This window comes from Mytilus edulis, chromosome 8, assembly GCF_963676685.1.
Source record: "Mytilus edulis chromosome 8, xbMytEdul2.2, whole genome shotgun sequence".
NCBI classification, from domain to species: domain Eukaryota; kingdom Metazoa; phylum Mollusca; class Bivalvia; order Mytilida; family Mytilidae; genus Mytilus; species Mytilus edulis.
The window spans coordinates 62,346,649-62,368,066 of record NC_092351.1 but is presented as its reverse complement, the minus strand read 5'-3'; the positions used below and the strand labels follow the sequence as shown (position 1 = coordinate 62,368,066).

Here is a 21,418-nt window from a genome sequence, read left to right as displayed (position 1 = left end):
ATTGAAATAACTACACAACTACATGTATTGTGCTGGATATTAAGTAATTTTTGGTTGTAATAAGCTATTCAAGTTCAATCTACACATTTGCAATGAAAAGTGTTCTATGTCCTTCAGAAAACAAAAATGCATATAATAGGAGTTTTTAAAAGGACAGAAGGGTGTATCAGTACTTAAAGTTCATTAGGGATTTTACTTTCAAAAGTTATCTCCCATGTCAATATGTATCTTTCAAATATGTTGGAATATCGAAAAATATCCTTCTTTTAAACCTCAGGATGAAAACTTTTTATAAAGATGAATATTTAATTTGACACTAAAAGTCATCAAATTCCTTCAAGTTAAGAATTGTTTTAACAAAAAAATTATTTATATAATATTTCAATTTCTACAATTTGCCTGTTTATAACATTGTTTTACACTTGCGGGCATGAATCTAATAGAGACACATTTCATAACATATATAACCAATATAGATCAATATATTAACCCATACATATGCTGTAGATCACTTTTATTTATGTAAGTTTATATTAAACAGCTTATCACTATTAAATCTTCATAATCATATTAACTATAAGGATTAAATAAACATAAGGTGACTTAGGAGTTAATTTCACAAACAAGAATGATATATGCTGTTAACATGGTTAGAATTAAACTGGTATCCTTATTTTATATATAAAATAAAGGTACTTCTACCAAACTGATTGGGGGGGGGGGGGGGGGCAGAGACAACCATAACACACACACCAGTGAATCTCAGATAAAACAACTCAACTAGAATTTTCTTAAATATTTCATAAATATTATTGATTCTGTTAGCTTTAGATTCACAAAAGAAAAAAATTGTATAAAAAATTATTTATGTTTTGCAATGACAAGCTTTGGAAAATCTATATGTAATACATATATTGTAAGTTTGAACATTGTTTGAAAATTGCAGAAATAAAGTATGAAAAAGGTAAATAATGGGTAACGATTATGTTCCTCTCTTTTATTTTTTATGGCATGATATTTAACCCCTAAATGGAGGGATTGAGGTTGATTTTCATACCATGAAGACTTATCTTTCAATCAGCTTAATGTAGGTTTGAAGCTGACATTTTTGCACCTGTCCCAAGTCTTAAGGCAATCTACTATTTAGTGTTCCATAAGACAGACCCTGAATTTCATTACACATGGTCATGTAACAAACAGGGAAAATGACTTTTTAAAATTACGTCAATGCAGTTATCTCCCTTTGCAACATGTAGATAATCATTTAAATTGGCTTAGTATCCAAACAACCATGTTTGGAATCAGAAACAGGACACCTTGATGAAAAGGAGCTCTGAAATAACTACATACATTAACCTCAGTTAATAATCAGTTGCCAGAATGTGATTGAAGAGGGTGCATGTGCAGTGACAACAAAATGGCCTCCTGCAGTGACAACAAAACGGCCACAACTCTTTTAAAGTGACATCAGTACAAGGAGAACTTACTTTAGTAACCCTAAGGTTCAATCTAGCCTTCAGTAAAGCTTTAAATTCTTCTAGATCTAACTGTCCAGACTCATCCCTGTCTGCTCTCAAGAATGCCTTCTTCAATTCTTCCAATGTATTCAAATCAATCTGTTCTTCAATCTGCAATTAATTATTATACATTATAATTTATATCAATCTGTCAATTCAGGATAACTTTCAATGTTAAATTATTCACAGCAATATATTAAAAAACCTGTCACTCAAAAAAAAAAAAATTTTTAAAATACAAATTTATATTATTGTTTACTCACCAGTGAAATTAGATAATTAGATCTATCCACATAATTCTATCTATATTTGTATATGTTGGATTTTTATGGCAGTTTACAGTTACTTTTTGGGTTTTCTTTTTAGAACAGTTTTGAAGATATTGTTTAACAAATATTGTCAAAAAAACAATTGGAATATCCATATTTTCCCCCTATTTCCACTAAAAACCTCCTTCAACAAAGAAAATGTTTGTATTTATATTCCTAGACTTAATAAAATTTAATCCTACTCTTTAATGAAACCAATTCACAGTAAAAAAAAATTAAGGATATTTTCATTTATAAACTACCTGTCAACATGGTCAATTTGCTTGTATACTCTCATATGCATCAATTCATGGACAGAGAATTTGACCTAGGATAATCTTTTTGTATAATTTGTTGCAACAAGTTATGTATGTTTGTTTGTTTGTTTGTTGACACATCAACAACTTTCTCTCTATCCATATATTCATATAATAACTTTGTTTTTTAAACTAAATATCTAGCCAGATAAATAAATTACCAAAAGAAGAATTTAAGTCTAATTTGTGTCCAAGACAATCAATTTAATTGGTAGGTTGCTGAAATACGATGGTCAAGACCATTATCATGATCTGCTAAATTTTAACCATTAAAGAAGACCATGCATGCAGTCAACAATCTGAAGTTGACTCAGATTATTGAACAAATACAACCTACATTATATATTCATGAAGACGTAGGCTTAAACAACATTGCATTTTTTTCAATAATACATGTAAATACTAATTAAATTATGGGCTGCATACAAACATTGCATTCATTCAGCTTCATTTCATTTCATTATTTCAATTTCTAGATGTTTGCATCCGTAACCATTTTAGGTAAACACCAAATCATAAAAACCTATTCATCCCTTTTATCAAACAGTTATATCAAATAAGTGTTTATTCTACACTTAAACATAATTTGATTTACTGATAAAGTTGTTTGTTTTACAACAATAAACCTGTTCATAAAAATTATAGAAGCATTAAAAACCCCACTGTTCATATTTTAAGTTTCACTTATCATTAACAATAAACTGTACTCTCGATTATTATTAAATTCATAGCAACCATAGATTTCCGCAAACACTTTAAAATATTCACGTTTTCTAACCAAACAACATGTCTGGATCATACTAAAAAGTAAACATTTATCATTCTGAAATGTAAAAGTTACGTTTGTTCAAAAGTCTCAGAGTCAACTTCAGATTGTTTTGGGTCATAAAAGATTTAAATCTACGTTTAAAAATTACGCTGTTGAAGTTAACAATATGCAACGAAATATTATAGAATACTGGACATGTAAATGAGACAGCAACCCACCAAATATAGGACATAAACATAGATATATCTGCAATTTTTACGATTTAATTACAATTCATGGGCTATTGGAGAACAAAAATCTAATTTGCACTATAATCATAGAGAGTTAAGGGCGATAAAGTCACTCATTTAGTCTCATACTGAAAAGTGAGACAAATATTTGCTACAGATTCATCCATGACCACAATGGGGATTCAAATGAATAGATTGAATTATTAAATGTTTGACCAAAGTTTACCTCTGCATCCCTCTGTAAATTATTATGTGACAATTGCTTTTTTTTTAATATTCATAGCAGTCTACAGAACGTGTTCTGTTGTTCCAAACTGTTCTTTCTTACTGACCTTTCATGCAGTGGCAGATCCACAAAGTCCCATATAACGACCTTTAGATCATAGATGTCTGATACTTATATAAGCTTGCAAGGATTTATATTGCATAACTCAATTGTTGAAAAAATTCTATATCATGACCCTAAGAATAGTCAATTTAACATTGAAACTGATTTAAAAAATCTTTCTAATGCAGAACTTCCTGTGAAAGAGTCACATTTTATTTTTACCTTGCCCATATTCTTTGCTGTATAATGCTTTATGTACACTAGTGACATTTTAAAAGAACAAACTTTGACAAAGATTTTTATGTATAAGTATAATTATACTACATTTAATTTTTTCTTTTATATGTACAAATATTCAACTAGAACCAGGTAATTGTTTCCAGAGAAAGCAGTGATACCTAAATAAGCGCTTTTGTGTGCTTCATTCTTAAAAGTAAATTCCGTGAGTGAAAGCACAAACATTAATGATTTTCTGTGCGCTGCACAATTCAAGGCTGCAGGTGCAAAAATGGCAGAGATCTGGAATTTGGAAAGCCTCTAAATAAGCTCTTGAAATAGGTATGAGAATCACAATTTAACAATCAATGTGCAAGGTTTGATAAATTAGCTGCAAACATCCTGTTTAAAAAAAAATGTCTAAAAAGAGTGTTGAGATGATCATATTTTCTACAAACATGACTACAAGTGTATATGAATTTAATCTCACATTTTAAAGTTTGAAAATTTATATATCTCCAGTGGAAAAATATTGTAATCATGAGGGGTTGTGTGGTAGAATTTATAAAAATATCATATATGTATTGGGAATGATATTAATTAAAATAAGAAAGAGCCTAATGCACATCATCAAGTAGATGTCTTCAGTTTGAAGGTCGTTTGGGGAAGATCAAGTATTAATTAAACTGCTTTAAAGTGCACATGACAACACTTTATAATGCTTAATAAATGTTTTGAATTCTTAAGGTGGTACCTGACACTACAGGGAGATAACTCTGTAAAGTCAGCTAAACGTTTTAATTACATTGTGTAGTAAAGGGAATATTAAGCTTCTCAATGATCAAAATTTATGTTTTTCAAACTGCTATATAACCAGTGTAATTTTTTTGACAAAACGGTTGGTTCAAAATTTTTAAAATTTTGTTAAAGGGTCAAAGTAAATATTTTGACAAAATTTTATGAAAATTAAACGAGCCAAATTAATTTTAGTGAAAGTGTTGGGTACCACCTTAAAACAGACCCTAATGTATATAGGAATCTTCATACAGTACTCATTTATCTGTAAAAATGAGAAATTTTAATGAATGCTTGTAAAAATAAATAAGTTACAGTGTTGACTGTTACTAAAACATGAAATAAAAGGACTTACAATTATAACATCAAAATTTATTGATGAATTTTCCTACCTCAGATGTATCTCCGTAAACTTGGTGTCTAAATGAACTTGCCAAATCTATGGAATGGTCAACCTTACAACTGGACCTACTGGTTCTAAATAACAGATGTGCATTTGAAAATTCAGATGTCCAGTCTCGGGGAGAAATACTGAAACTATGTCCAAGTGATATAAGACTTCGTCCACTAAGTGGTGTGACTGGACCTACTCCATCTTGTGTTACAAATGTACTACTTCTGATTTGACGGAAATCTTCATCCGGTTTATTGATCTGTTTTGGATTTTTGTGAGAATGCGGTCGAATTTTCTGGCTTGAAACAATATTTTTCAAATCTCTGTGAGTAAGAGCCATGACACTTATTCCAATGGTTGTTTTTCTTATTCACTTAAAAAATCCCAATAATTAATTTGGATATTCTTTTTCAGCAATTAATTAAAATTATCCAAGATAGAAAATAGTAAAATTCAATAATCCCTATGCAATAATGCAAAACAGAATAATATCTCAAAGACTTTTAATAAATTCCATCTTTCTTATCATGGTTATAACGAATTTCCTTTGCGTCAAATCGGATACCGTCAATAAATTTCAGTCTCATTTGAATATATTATATCTAAATACAATAAATCTAATCATAAATATCTTTATGGTGTGTCCGAGTAAATATTCCATAAGAAGTTACAAGTCTAATAAAGTCACCAAATCAATTTTCTTTGTGGATTTATTTAGATTTATTTGCATCATAATTTAATATATGGAATAATATATCATGTTCAGACTGTATATCCTGCCGTCTGTTCCTTAAGTCTTTTGTGAATGATAATTTCATCATATGAAGTTTAATACATTGAAAAGGTACAATTGATGGATTTATGCAGATTTAAGGTGGGGATTACAACAAATAATCGAAAACAAACAATTTTTCACAGCAAAAGTTTGTATGAGAAAAACAATTTGAATGTTTGTTTTTCACGATAAAATGCATTTTATTGTTATTTGCATCAGTGTTAATCTAAAATATATTCAAAATAAATATTGAGAAACAGTTTGAAAGAAATGTCTTATTGTTATTTCAGTGAAAACAGATTGTAGTCATTTATCATTGTACTGTTGGACCAAAGTGTCAACAAATGACAAACTGTGTTTGTGATGGTATAATGGGAATTTCTAACAATCTTTTAGGGCATGCCAATATCAGAAGTTCATGCTTGAAATTTGATTTGAAGTCATCTGTACTTTTAAAGACCATGTGACTGCTTCAAGGACCAGGATGTTAGAAATGAAGTCATCTGTACTTTTATAAACCATGTGACTACTTTAAGGACCAGGATGTTAGAACCGAAGTCATCAGTACTTTTATAGACCATGTGACTACTTTAAGGACCAGGGTGTTAGATCTGAGGTCATCAGTACTTTTATAAACCATGTGTGACTACTTTAAGGACCAGGGTGTTAGATCTGAGGTCAACAGTACTTTTTTAAACCATGTGACTGCTTTAAGGACCAGGATGTTAGAAATGAAGTCATCTGTACTCTTATAAACCATGTGACTACTTTAAGGACCAGGATGTTAGAAATGAAATCATCTGTACTTTTATAAGCCACTATGTGACTACTTTAAGGATCAGAATGTTAGAACTGAAGTCATCAGTACTTTTATAGACCATGTGACTGCTTTAAGGACCAGGGTGTTAGATCTGAAGTCATCAGTACTTTAATAAACCATGTGACTACTTTAAGGACCAGGTTGTTAGATCTGAGGTCATCAGTACTTTTATACACCATGTGACTACTTTAAGGACCAGGGTGTTAGATCTGAGGTCACCAGTACTTTTATAGACCATGTGACTGTACTTTAAGGACAAGGGTGTTAAATCTGAGGTCATCAGTACTTTTATAAACCATGTGACTACTTTAAGGACCAGGTTGTTAGATCTGAGGTCATCAGTACTTTTATACACCATGTGACTACTTTAAGGACCAGGGTGTTAGATCTGAGGTCATCAGTACTTTTATAGACCATGTGACTGTACTTTAAGGACCAGGGTGTTAAATCTGAGGTCATCAGTACTTTTATAAACCATGTGACTACTTTAAGGACCAGGTTGTTAGATCTGAGGTCATCAGTACTTTTATACACCATGTGACTACTTTAAGGACCAGGGTGTTAGATCTGAGGTCATCAGTACTTTTATAGACCATGTGACTGTACTTTAAGGACCAGGGTGTTAGATCTGAGGTCTTCAGTACTTTTATAAACCATTTGACTACTTTAAGGACCAGGTTTTTAGATCTGAGGTCATCAGTGCTTTTATACACCATGTGACTACTTTAAGGACCAGGGTGTTAGATCTGAGGTCATCAGTACTTTTATAAACCATGTGACTACTTTAAGGACCAGGCTGTTAGAACTGAAGTCATCTCTACTTTTATAAACCATGCGACTACTTTAAAGGTCCATGATGTTAGAACTGAAGTCATCTGGGTTGCGTTCAATATTGTAGTGGCTATGTAGTGCTCCGTAGATTTTTGCTATTGAACATGTAGCTATAATAGACTAGTTGTTACATAGATATTGCTACGTAGACGCTACGATATTGAACTCAACCCTGTACTTTTATAGACCATGTGACTGCCTTTAGGACCAGGATGTTAGATCTGAGGTCATCAGTACTTTTATAAACCATGTGACTATTCTAAGGACCAGGATGTTAGAACTGAAGTCATCTGTACTTTTATAAACCATGTGACTACTTTAAGGACCAGGATGTTAGAACTGAAGTCATCTGTACTTTTATAAACCATGTGACTAACTTATAAAGGACCAGGATGTTAGAACTGAAGTCATCTGTACTTTTATAAACCATGTGACTAACTTATTAAGGACCAGGATGTTTAAGCTGAATTCATCTGTACTTTTACAAACCATGTGACCACTTTAAGGACCAGGATGTTAGAACTGAAGTAATTGGGTGTCGTTGACGAACCCCAGTCAGTATATACATGTACTAAACTTAGAGCTGTGTGCGAGTCTTGAACATCGATAATTGAAAAGAATTTGTATGTTAGGACCATTAATGAGGGGGGATAGGAGGGGTCTTGATCCCGAAATCCCGGACTTAAAAAACGAAATCCTGAGGTCCCGAATTTAAATAAAGTAAATCCCGACGTCCCGAAATCCAAAAAAAAAGAATTCCCGGATCCCGAAAGGGTCAATCCCGAAATCCCGAGCTTAAAAACACCCGATCCCGGAGTCCCGATAAAGGTCCTATCCCCCCTCATTAATAATTAGTACATGCTTAGGGTTTGGTTAAGATAAATTGAATGTCTTTGGTTTGACTTCACATTGACAGAAGCATTATCTACACTAAATGTAGGAGATGTCAGTTAACAGCTGTAAGTAAATTTTAAAATTTATTAAATGTTGATTTACCAACAAAATACATGTAGAAGATGACTAATATTGTGATCTGAGACATGCTAGTCCCAATTTATAATGTAATTTTTAACCCAGGTTATTTGACAACGGTCATTTAATATAAAAGTCTGTTAAACTAGATTACCCACAATGCACTTGACCACAGTAGTTTTCACCATAATTTTTAATGTTAAAAACATTTTAGGACTCAATAATTATGAATTTAATGACATGGATTCAAGTCATTTCTATTTCTAATCATTGAAATGTGCAACATCTTAAAGTACAATGAAGCAAATTGAAATCATGCCAAACTGCACTTTCAATGGTATTTTCATTTGTAGTTTATGACAAATGAGTGTATACTAAGGAAATCTGCTATAATCTAAACAAATGCTTTTCACTTTCAGGAATTAAGGTTCTATGGAAACTAAACACAAAAACTAACATAAAATCGGTCTTAACTAAAAATAAGAAATGAAAGACTTAGTGTGCTTAAATTAAATTCTTAAAAAATTAAAATGTTTAGTGATTGATATAATATTCATTATTATTGTGTTAAAAAGTTTAAAAAAAAATGTAAAATGATTTAAAATGTGATATAAGAAGTTGTATACCAAATCTGTAGATTTTGTTTTTTTTTTATTCTTTGTTATTTTTTTTTCAAATATCAAATCTTCGGAAAAATAGTTTCTCCTTTGCATCCTCATTATAATCTGGCTTGACTTATCTCTCTAAACATCAGTGCATTTCAGAATTAACACACATGTATAAAACAGGCTATTATTTGAACTTGGAATTATTTTTAATTATGGAATTCGCATATTTTCTTGTGTTTAAATTTTTTTATAAATTCCATGTTTATTTTGTATTATGATCTTTTGAGCGGTAAATAACACTCTCCATACAATGTATTTTGGTTAGATAGTGTTGTGCGCGGCACAGTACATTCTATTGAAAATATACTATTTTCTTTGTAATAGAAAGTGTTGTGCGCAGCACAGAACATTTCAGTACAAAATAATCATGGAATTTATTAAAAATTTCAATAACAAGAAATCAAGCAAATTCCATACTTAAAAATAATTCCAAGTTCAAATAATAGACTGTTATAAATAAAGACGAAAAGCATAATCTGGCTTTTATACTAATCATTCTGAACATTAGTGCAATTCAGAATATAAACAGGCAATTATTATTAAAGATACAAATCGTTTCAGAAACTCATTAAAATTCAGTTAATTTTCAATCTTTAGAAAATTATCAGTTCACAACAACTTGGTTTCTAATTGTATTGATCCAGACATATAAGCAAGGTTAATTAGAAAACTATTGGAAAGGAACACTGTAGATAAAAGAGAATTTTCTTAAATTTATTTCTTGCTACAGTGCTGTCATCTGTTGACAGACAGAGGTGCAAAATTGGAAAATATTGAAAGATGTTGTGAAATAAAATTTGATTCAAATTTGGTATACAGCATTTTTATTTTTCATAAAGTTTTTAAAATTTTTTTTTAAAAAGGGTGCATAAAATTTCTAGCAAAATGGTTCATTGAACAATAACATTGACGAAACAGAATACACACACAGCTAAAGACAAGCAATGTTTACTTACTCTTTTCTAATAAGGTAGAAAAACAATAATAAAATTAAAAATATGTACATAAATAATTTCTCTTTTTTTTTAATAAAGGACCTACAGACTAAAACACTGCATGGTAATACACAATTTTTAACAATAAGCAATAAGCATAAAATTAAACCTTAAACTAAGCAAACTAAATTATTACAGATTTCTGATCAGCATGCAATTTTCAACACTTTTGATAATTTACTGTAATAACACGAGTTGTCTCCCCTGAAGAAACAAACATCTGACTTAATTGTCTTCCAACATTGGTTGATTCCATGTACAAAATGAAATGAAATGTAACTACCTGAAAAATCTTGTTAATAGGGCAAAATTATATTTTGTTATTTTCTGAAACAAATTTCGAATTAATGCCTGCACACTGATGATCGACTGCTAAACCTGTTATAAATGGGTTCAATTTAATGGAACATGAATTATCTCTATTTTTGCAATTTCAAACGTTGTCTCCCATTCCTTTAATTTGAAAGAGTTATCTCTTATTTTAGAAGATTTAATTTTTTCATTACATGGTAAATAAATGAGGCCGCAGAAATATTCGAAACAGATATATTGAGTAACCTCATTGAGAAAAATGATAAAGAAAATATAAATTTCTATCTCCATGAGGGTCAATGGGGTTGATGTTGGAAAATTTTTCAAATCAAAATAGCACAATTTTAAGTTATGAACACAGAAATCAACAAGCAAAAAACTTAACTTGAATTACAAAAAACGGAAATTCAATTTTCAAAATTGTGACCTTGATGAACCTAGAATAAAATGAAATGGTCTGACAATTCTGGTCACCAAATATATAAGGCAAGACCTAAGACCTACCTTTAGAGAGTCATTAAATAAAGATTCTCTTGGACTCTCATCAGGAATTCTTTCATCATTAATCATGATATAAAACGCCTCAGACAATGTCATAGAAACACGGTCCATTTTTAATCCAAAATATATAGTCCGCCACTCAATGTTAAATATTTAAACTTCAAGCTCCATTTTCTATAGTTTTTATATTAATATATTAAAAACATTTTGTTTTAATTCCAGCATTTGTTATAATTGTCAATTCGAGATGACAATTAAAATTTGATATATTTTTCAAAGTCAAGTTATCAATTTCATGCGTCAGTTATTCACCTTTAATTCAAAGTACAAATGACAATAACTTGCAGGAAAGTCAATTAATATTAATTCCATACAAATGTTTATTTTATTATAAAATTATCAAAGCCCACATTAATTCCGAAATTAAAAATATTTCCATTCACAGTTTGACAGCAAGAAAAACAAAAAGTTATTAAAGATAGCATTACGTAACTTTAAATAATTAAATAAATCGTGGAAATCTCCGAAACAATTTGTTGAACGCTCTTCAAAATAAACATTTCCTAGCTGATGTCCATTTCTCCATGAAATTATTACTATTAATAAATTGACAAGTATAATGACTAGTTATAAAATGAAAATGATGTCTCATTGCGGTAGATACTGCTTTTATTGATCACTTTATGTGACAAAGTCATGCAAGTTAAGTTCCGTAATCGCGGAAGCCATCAACAATTTAACGATCATAATGTAGCCATGAAATAAAATGACTATTGTTTAATTTGATGTGAAGTTAACATGCACATTTAAAAAGATTTTCTCGGAATTTCACTTCAATTTAAAGCGATGATTTATTCTCATGAAAGTGTTACATGCTATTGATGATATGGGAGAAAGGGATGAATAATTAATTTCTTTAAGTTCTACCCGATCAATAACTTATTGTTTTCTTATTTTCAATTGCTTTTCAATTTTCTTTACAGAAACAAAATTATGTATACTTAAACATAAGCTTTTCATTTGTAAGTTCAGATTAGAACATACTAGATAATTGAAATATTAATCAATTAAGTCATGTAAGTCACTGTCAAATAGGCCAAAGCAATGTTTTTTCTTAATTTAACCTTTCTCCTTAGCATAGCACCCAAAAGGTTGACTGAGTATAGAAATAAATCAAATAAAGCAATCAAAGGTTAGACAATCAAAAGATAAGACTTATGTTTTGCTGTGCAAGGTGTATAAATTATGAGCCATGTCTAGTCAAAATGGGGACATTAAATCAGATAACTAGAGTAAGGACAGTGCAACAACTTATCAAAGGGTCTAAAAGTATTACAAGGCTGTATTTCTGTCCTTATTCAATATGCACTCTTTCTCAGAGGCATTCCAAATTTTTTTTAAGCCCTTGATTCCTGGTATACTTTTTTTTTTATGTATTGTTAATTTGTATATGCAAGAAATATTTGTCAAAGACAAATGAACTAATGTCATGAATGTGTTTCTCATTTCCTCGGTTTTTTACATGTATATAGATTAGACCGTTGGTTTTCCCGTTTGACGGTTTTACACTAGGAGGGGCTCTTTGTAGTTTGTTGTTACATGAAGGTGTGTGCCAAGGCTCCGTGTTGAAGGCCATACATTGACCTATAATGGTTTACTTTTATAAATTGTTATTTGGACGAAGAGTTGTCTCATTGGCACTAATACCACAGTGACATCTTCCTATAAACAACTGTCAGCTGTCAATCAATCACGCTAAAAATGCAGAAGGAATTCTAATCTCTAATATGTGTGTCTCCAATGAAAATTAAGAAGCAAACCAGATAGTCTAACCTTTGGTTCAAGTCAGGATAAGTTAAATACTCTTCAGAAATACTTCAACCTGATCATTATCCAATAAAAATCAATATAACTAGAATAAGAAAATAAAACATATCAATCTTATTTTAGCTTTGTCTGATATGAGTTATGATTTTCACAAATATTCTTGAACATAGAAGTTGAAATAAAAATCAGAGTTATTGCCCTTCTATCTAAATTATAATCTGATTATTAACTTTTAACTGCTTAAATACTAAATTCACTGCATGCACCTATATTATGATAATGGTTGAAAGTCCAACCTCAAATTAACTTAAATACAAATTCAGGACTCACTCATAGTTAAAGACATCTTAATGTTTATCATTGCATGTGCATGAAGAAAACGAAAGGAGAAAAGTCAGTACTATTATCGTTAGATAAATTTGGAACATTAATATTTTTTTTCAAGATTTAATGGTAACTATTTTCTTAGACAAAATTAAGCATGCAGAATAAAGAAACTTACCATTACATTTTGATTCTGATTTTTGTTATCATTTTTATTTCTACTTGAAATATTTAAGGGCCGAGAAATTTCCTTAAATCCAACACTCAAATTTAAAATTTCCACAGAAAAAGGGTTTGTTTGTAATAATTCATCTAGATGTTTGTTAAATCTCTTATCAGCCATTGCTGAACCAAAATCTCCACAACTTGGCACAAGAAAATAAAAATTGATCTAAATCTAATTATTGTATTTAGGGCCAAAAAAAGAGTAATTGTCTTAAATATTTGATTGAAATGTTGCTTGGGGTAGAAGTCTTTCTTTCGCATAAATTTCCCAAGAGTATATTCTTCAGATTGTTTATGTTTATACCAAAGCTTACAATTGAATTACCAATATTAGATTAACCCTCAATAAGATATGCCCATGAGGAATACATGAACAGTAACCATTTGGACCAGACAAACTGACCTTATAAGTTAGCCTTTGAATTGAGGCTCAAAATGTATCTGTTTTAGTACAATGGAATGAGACAAAAATTTTAATATCGGTGACTTCTTTATTGCAGGTTTGACTATAGATGCTGTTTTACTTGTTAATTATTATAAAAAATTTCTAGAGAGACAAACAGCATATACATGTATAAAATTAAGGGATTGTTAACTTGATTATCTACATAAGACACAATTATCTTTAGAAAAATAATTTCAAAATACTCTTGAATCTAAATTCTCTTAAAATTTGTTGTAAATTTTAATTCATTGTATGTTCATTTTTTTTTTCTCATTGATTAATGCCACATAGAGTTAATTTGAGGTAATCATCCACCTGTGAGTCTTCCTGTTAAAAAATATGGCACGTTTGTTGATTTTGAAAGTCTTTTAATTTTTACTTATTTTCACTTTTACACTTATGAATTAATTTCAATAAAATAATGTAAATACTGAAAATTTAATAACATATAAAGAGATATATATTTAGTTTAATGCAAGGGTTAAATTTCCCCATTTTCTATTTGAATCTCATCTAACTATACCAAACATGTTATTTGACTAAAAACTAAATTCTAAAATAAAAGTATAAAATGAATTTTCTTCAAAATTGAAAAAAAACATGATGTATTGAAATAACATGAATAATGCATATATACAAATATAGCACTGTTTTAAACAACTTTATTTGTCAGGACAAAAATGGTTAGAATTATAAATAACATGCAATTTAATTTGCTATGAAAGGCATCATTGTCAAATAGTTTGATAAATTTCACACTTTTATGAATAAACAGCTGATGAGACACGCCCCCTTTTATACCGGAAGTAAACATGTTGCTACAACAAAACTCCATTTTGATATCGAGCGATGCTAAATAAAACGTCGATAATGATTAAATCTAACATAAATAAATGATTTACAAATGAAAAAAAATCTTGATTCTGTAAATTTATTACTCCTTCAAGTTAATCTAAGAACAATAAAGATAAAAGAGACCAAATAATAGGATGTTTTATAGGTTTTCAACACGCACGTGTTTTTCTTACCTGTAATTTGTAAACAAACAATAACAAATAAAATATCAAAGTATCAGACAATAAAAGAGATTTTCTTACTTTATTTTTCAGTTGATCTGAGATCTGTCCATTACCAGACCTTGGTCTATTTTTAATCAAGTCAGGCTGAAGCCCATCGACAGTGCCGAGCGTGAGTCGGCGAGGCTGTTTTTGAATTTCTTGAAGACGTACATCTGCTTGAGGGGCTCGATACTGTCTCCTTGGGCCAGCCTGTGTCACTGGTCTGACGGGTAACGCACCTTTCTCTTGTGTCCGTAAAGACGAAGATGAAGCTGTTGAGGGTCTATTACTATCGAATAAACTTGTTGAGTAACATGGATGAGACTGCAGATTTGGTCCAGCCGAACTGGGACGTATTTTCTTCCTCATTGTCGCGGTTTGTGGTCTCGTCGTCGGCATATTGACACCCGCGGGCTGGCCGGCAACAGCCTCCAACAATATTTCCTCAAAAGGTGTAAAGAAATCACTCCTTTTCAACAAACCTGACGACCACGGACTTCTGTGCCCTGCTAACTTCCTGTGAAGGTCAGTAACGGTGGCCTCGTTCCTGTCCCAACGTAAACAAAATATATTTTAAAGATCTTTAGTGTTTGGTCGAATTTAAAAGATTTAACGATAATGTAAATTGAGCAATAGCTTATAATATAGACATATTTACCTTCAAAGAAATGATTAATTATCAACACACCGTCCTGCAGATGTACATATAAATGATATATAAAGATTCATTAAATTGAAAATTTATTTTAATAAAAGCTTGGTGGGTGTCTATTTAATCATCCGGGATTTAATATGAACTAATTTAATTTAAATCTTCTTAAGTTCATTTCATTGAACTAAAACATTTCAACTTATTTCTTTGAAAACATGACGTGCACAATTATATCAGGGGGCGAAAAAAAGGGGGGTATTTGCACAGAAGAACGAGAAATAAAAATGGCAAAACACGTTGCACGAAAATAACCCTTTTACCACCCTCGTATCAGGCGAAAAGACACAAAAGCCGCACACCATTTTGCTTTCAGTTGGAGGTAAGGGGGTATCTTATAATTAACATTCCGAAATGTGTGTACCGTGAGACGAATTCGGCTAGAGTTTAGCAAAAATTCTAATAGTTTTTTTTTGCGCAAATTCATTCATATATTTGATAGGAAAATGATAAATGTAGCTAACACGTTATCTTTGACATCTCCCTAGTTAGTTAGTACATCAAATCGTTCATATTGATAAAAAGATCAGTGCACAGTTTTTATATAAAGCAAAGCAGGAGGTGAAAATGTATAGCTCACTGGCAATTAGGTTAGAAGAACTCATGTCGTCTGAGTTCAGTCTATACATAAAATTCCACCGCTTCATTTAACTTATCAAGAGAAACTTACCGCGTGGTTTCCCAAAAAATAAAAATTAAGTAAAATAATAAGAAGATTCTCTAGAGAGTTAACGACATAGAGTTTAACAACTTTAGGTCTTTAACAATGAGTAAAACCCATACCGCATATACGCGTGGTCAACTGTAAAAAAAAACAAAAAAACCCGAAATTACCCATGTAAAACAAATTGAGAAAACTAATGCGACCTTTGCATGTATCGTGCATACTTTAGACTGATAGATCCTCTTCTTTTAGACATTTTTTGAAAGTCTGAAGTCCAACATTTCAGCTAATATTCTTCTCTTCACATTTTGTTTTTGACTGATTGTAGACGTTCTACCCCATTTCACATTTAATTTTCACATACGCACACCATTATCTATCCTCTGAACATGGTAACGTTTAGAAACGTATTATGACGTTCTTGGTAGAAACCAAGTGACGGTAACGTCGTCTTTTAGGATTCGATTAACTTTTACATGCATGCAGTGTCATATGTAGATATGTTTATCTAAAATTAAGAATGGAAATAGGGAATATGTCATAGAGACAACAACCCGATCAAAGAGCAGATAACAGAGATCTACACTGATGTCATACATTTTTGCAAATGTAAATGCTATTCTCGAGACCTTGTTCTGGTGACAATATTTGGCTTTTATTCACTAACTTAATGAAACCTTTCAGTCGGCTATATCTGTGTGTTGGCGTTTTATTTTGGACCAACCCTCAGTTTAGTTTCGCATTAGACTAGACATAAAAGATCAAAAGTTTTATATTGTAACTGTGTTGTTTGACGGACCTTATACAATTGTGTCATCTATATCTCATTTGCGCTAAAATTTTACATTTCCTTTGCGCAAATGACACAGACATAAACAACAAATATTACATTAAAACACATTTTTTTTTTTGCATTATCAAAATTATCTTCGTAAATCCCAAAACTACGTACATCCACACTCTTTTTTCGGTAAACATGGTACAGCAGGATACATTAGATTGTTTTAAGACTGCATGTCTCAGTAGCTTTTGATACTTTGTTTCTTAAATTCTCTACGAGATTCGACTTTCTGCTGATCTACACCGTGGATCTATTCATAAAATGTTTTTGCTACCCACATTAGCTGTGTTTCTGGATTTGTTTTGTGCTTTTCAATTGTTATTTTATTGTATGTTTTTCTATGTTGTGAAGTTACACTATTTTTTCAGGTTAGGGTCAAGGTCAGCGCCTGTTTAAACGTTTAAACCCGCTGCATTTGTTTGTACCTGTTGTCAGTTAGTGTTTTTGTTTTTTGATGTGGTTCATAAGTGTTTATCGTTTCTATTTTTTTATATAGATTAGACCGTTGATTTTCCTTTTTGAATAGTTTACACTCGTCACTTTTGGGGCCCTTTATAGTTGCTATTCGGTATGACCCAAGTATCCGTATTGAAGGCCGTACTTGGATTATTTCTTTAAAATGGTCTCGTCATCAGGATACAATGAAGATTTACAATTTTGGTACCTAAATAACGATAAAGCAGTATTTCTTTTGTTCCGGAACTTATAATTTGTCCAAAAGTTCTGAAACAAAAAAAAACAAAAAAACACGGCTCCATGAATTTTGTTCCGCTGTCAAATATTTATAAAAAATGTGAAATAAGTTCAAAATTTGGTAAATCTTTTAGAATTTCAAATTTATTCTCAGCAAAGAAATGAAACAAAACAGAACAGAATGATCAAAAGTTTTATACTGCAACTATGCTGTTTGACATATATTTTGAACGTATATTATATGATTTAAAACAAATGCAAAACTAATATTAACAACTGTGATAAATATTTAAAACGCACAGTTTATTTTTTCTATACAAGTTCTGATACAAAATATCATATGTAAAATTATAGTATTCATAAATAAATGATTGACACTTATAGTTGACGTTTTGGCTCGATGGGATGTGCACATGGGACGGAATTAGAGAAATCAACATGGCCTTATTTTAGAACATCTAGATCTGGTACCCTGTCGTATTGACCAGCTTGACATTTGATATTTTTATACTTCAATAGACGTACTAAATATTTTACGAAGAGAACCAACCTATATAAATTTCTTTTCGTTATAAGGCTTAACGAATACCGTTATCCGTAGTAATTTGCACGGGTGAATACACCCATAATACACAGGGGCGGATGCAGGAATTTTCGAAAAGGGGGGGGGGGTGCTAACCCAGGGCAAAGGGGGGGTGCAGGGGGGTGCAAAACATATGTCCCGATACAAATGCATTGATCGGCAAAAATAAAGGGGGGGTGCGCACCCCCGGAACCCCCCCCCCCCCCTGGATCCGCCACTGATACACCCGTGCATACCTAAGCGGGAATAAATCATTCGACGGTTTGCATTCAATCAGTCTACACGTTTAATTCAATTGCTGTTAAGCAGGTCAGGACCACTACCTTATATGGAATTGCATAAATTAGCATACTTATGTTCTCGGACATGTAATTGTTTATTTACATGTGACGCAATTTATTTTTACCTAGGTTTTTGACCAATCCACTAAATGAGTCACAATGCATGATGGACTACTACGTGTTTACAATCAACCAAGAACACGTGTTTTTTAATGAAGTACAACACATTTTTTCGTGCAATGCGGGATTCACAATTTCGCTTTGTTTTTCATTTTGTGTATCCTCATTTATAGTTCGTGATATAAAGTATTACTTCCATGCTCAGATTAACAAAGAGTTGTTTCTATGCGAAGAAAAAAGGATTTGAACTACCCGATATATAGCCATTTACATGTTTGATAATGGCACAGAGATTTCATGTATTCGTCCACCAGACAGCAACGAAACATCAGCAAAAAACACAATTACCCATCAGACAAAAATACTACTAAAAAGTAGTATAAAGTAAGCCGTCGATAACAGCCGGTGCCAATATTCACGAGTACAGCAATTTTCGTATAGATAATTAAAGGCAAATGTGTGATCCTTGAATTTTGTGCTCGTAAACAAGGCGAAGAAATATTTACATACATGGCAGTGTTAACAAAAACTATAAGTATTTTTTTGTCACATTTCAGTATATGGGACTTCCAAACTGTTCCCTTTGTTTTGAAGGTACATTGTAGTGAAGTTAGCAACTGTAGTTTCAGTTTGTTTTCATTTTTTAACGGACTCGGACATTTACCAAACTGAATAAAATCATAACAGCTGATTTCTTATGCCTGCAACGTAAAACTTTGGTTGGCTTGCATGCTTTGTTTGTATAGTTGTTTAATATACAAGCTTTGAAAATAAAATTGACATCTTTAAACAATATATATATAGGCATAGTTTAACTTGTATATTTTATATTTTGTACACTATACTAACAAAGCAAACAAGCTAACCAAAGTTTTGCTCTACATGCAATAGTAAATAAGCTGTAATGATGTTATCCATATGTATGTGCGACAAGGTGGAAAATTTGATATGTTTTGTGAAAATTGCAGCGTTGGATCTATAATAAAAAGAGAAGATGTGGTACGATTGCCAATGAGACAACTGTCCACAAGAGACCAAAATGACACAGCATTATAGCATATAGATCACCGTACGGCCTTCAACAATGAGCAAAGCCCATACCACATAGTCAGTTATAAAAGGTCCCGATATGACAATGTAAAACAATTCAAGCGAGAAAACTAACGGCCTTAATTATATAAAAAAAAAAAGAACGAAAAACAAATATGTAACACATAAACAAACGACAACCACTGAAATACAGGCTCCTATACAAACCTATATATTTTTTTTGATGGGATAGATTTCTTCTCCTTTTCTATATTTAATTGGGCCGGTTTTTTTTTGTTTTTTTTTGTTGTTGTTTGGATTGTTTTACACAAGTAATTTTGGGGTCATTTATAGCTTACTTCTCATTATTAAACCTATGACTGCTTACTTTACTAGATTATGTCTTTGTTGGAAAGATGTCTCATTTGGCACTCATACCTCATCTTCTTATTTCTACATACAACGCACGTTTTAGAAAAAAAAATAATAGGCAATATGGCACCACTTTTATCCAGAGACTTTACATATTGGAGATATTTTACATATGTCAACAGGACAGCAGCCGAACGATAAAAAACCTCTGAGGTATATTTTGTGATAAAATTAGCAACAAACGGACATTATCGATGGCCGATGATGAATCTATACAAAATGTATTGAGCTATATACCGTATCCGCTCAGTGGTGGATCCAAGGGGGGTCCTGTGGATAGTGGACAGTGGTCATTTCATCTGAAATTTCACTGTTTCAGGTCGTAAAATTATTGCACAGGAAAAATGGAAAAAAACCTGTTCAACAACTTTAACAAGGCGTGAAAGAAAGTCGAATAGTGAAGCCCGTAAACAATACTTTTTTAATCTGACTATGCAAATTGAAGATCATGTTATATATTTTACAATAATCACATTCGCAGAACAAAAACATATATTTTGAGAATCCCAGACACTATATTAGTTGACAGTTCTTCCACTAATTCCACGTGTTTTCAGTTTGTAGTAAACTCGTAGTAGCCCACAGTGCATTGTAGCTCATTGAGTCGATTGGTCAGTTTGTCAAGGCCGTATTGGCCTTGTGTTTGGGAAATTACTATGCAAATATATTCTGACGTAAAGAAATCTAGAGTTCTCGACCTGTTAAGGTCTGTTTGACTTTTATTTTGTTTTTGTTTAAAAACACTTGTTGTTCTATAGGTACTGTCTTTCACACGTATATTAAGATTATTCTTATAGAATTTTACAATTCAATAGATGCACATGTATACTGTCCAAAGTTACAGTATTTAATCAATTTCTCTTTTCTTTCAATTAAATATAGTTGCGAATTGTTTCTAATTTTTGTAATTATATTTTGTAGATTGTTAGGCTGTTGATCATACTTCTAGTGAAGAGGATGTGATAAGGACCGTTTTTTTTGGCGTAACACCTGCCATTCTATTTTTTTCCCACATGTTATTATGTTCCGAATGTATTATTAAAAGACTGGATGCTGCAAACCTACATCCCATAGTATATTTGTGTTTTGTGTTATTAAGCCTTGTATAGAAAAGAAATGCTTTATGTTCGGTTGAACCCGTGAAAAAGAACATAAAGAACAACTATCTTGTCATGATCAACATATATGTTGCTACCAGACGTATTAGACATTGCTGACATATTTAAGTATGTGTCAAACAAAGATTCCACGGATGACATGTCATCGGTTAACATGAAATTGGTCTGGCCTGATGGAAGTCAACATCTAAATCTGACTGGTATACATGTACACATGCTACATGTACATAATGAACCTGTGAAACAGTTTCAACTAATACATGTTAATGCACTGACATTAGCTACGTTTTCATTTCTGCTTGCATTTGCCAATTTGATCCC

General features: G+C 31.5%; 1 protein-coding gene across 2 annotated transcripts in view; it reads right to left on the bottom strand.

Moving 5' to 3' along the window:
- The window catches only part of LOC139486040 (cilia- and flagella-associated protein 337-like), a 47,451-nt gene extending 31,056 nt beyond the window's left edge, over positions 1–16,395 (bottom strand). For both annotated transcript variants that reach the window (XM_071270731.1, XM_071270732.1), the window contains exons 1-3: positions 16,225–16,395; positions 14,667–15,174; positions 1,488–1,628 (exon numbers count right to left, since the gene is read on the bottom strand). In XM_071270731.1, the coding sequence (XP_071126832.1) occupies positions 1,488–1,628; positions 14,667–15,174; positions 16,225–16,256 (681 nt within the window). In that variant the 5' untranslated portion in view covers positions 16,257–16,395. The remainder of the gene's footprint in view (positions 1–1,487; positions 1,629–14,666; positions 15,175–16,224) is intronic.
- Positions 16,396–21,418: the final 5,023 nt, after the last annotated feature.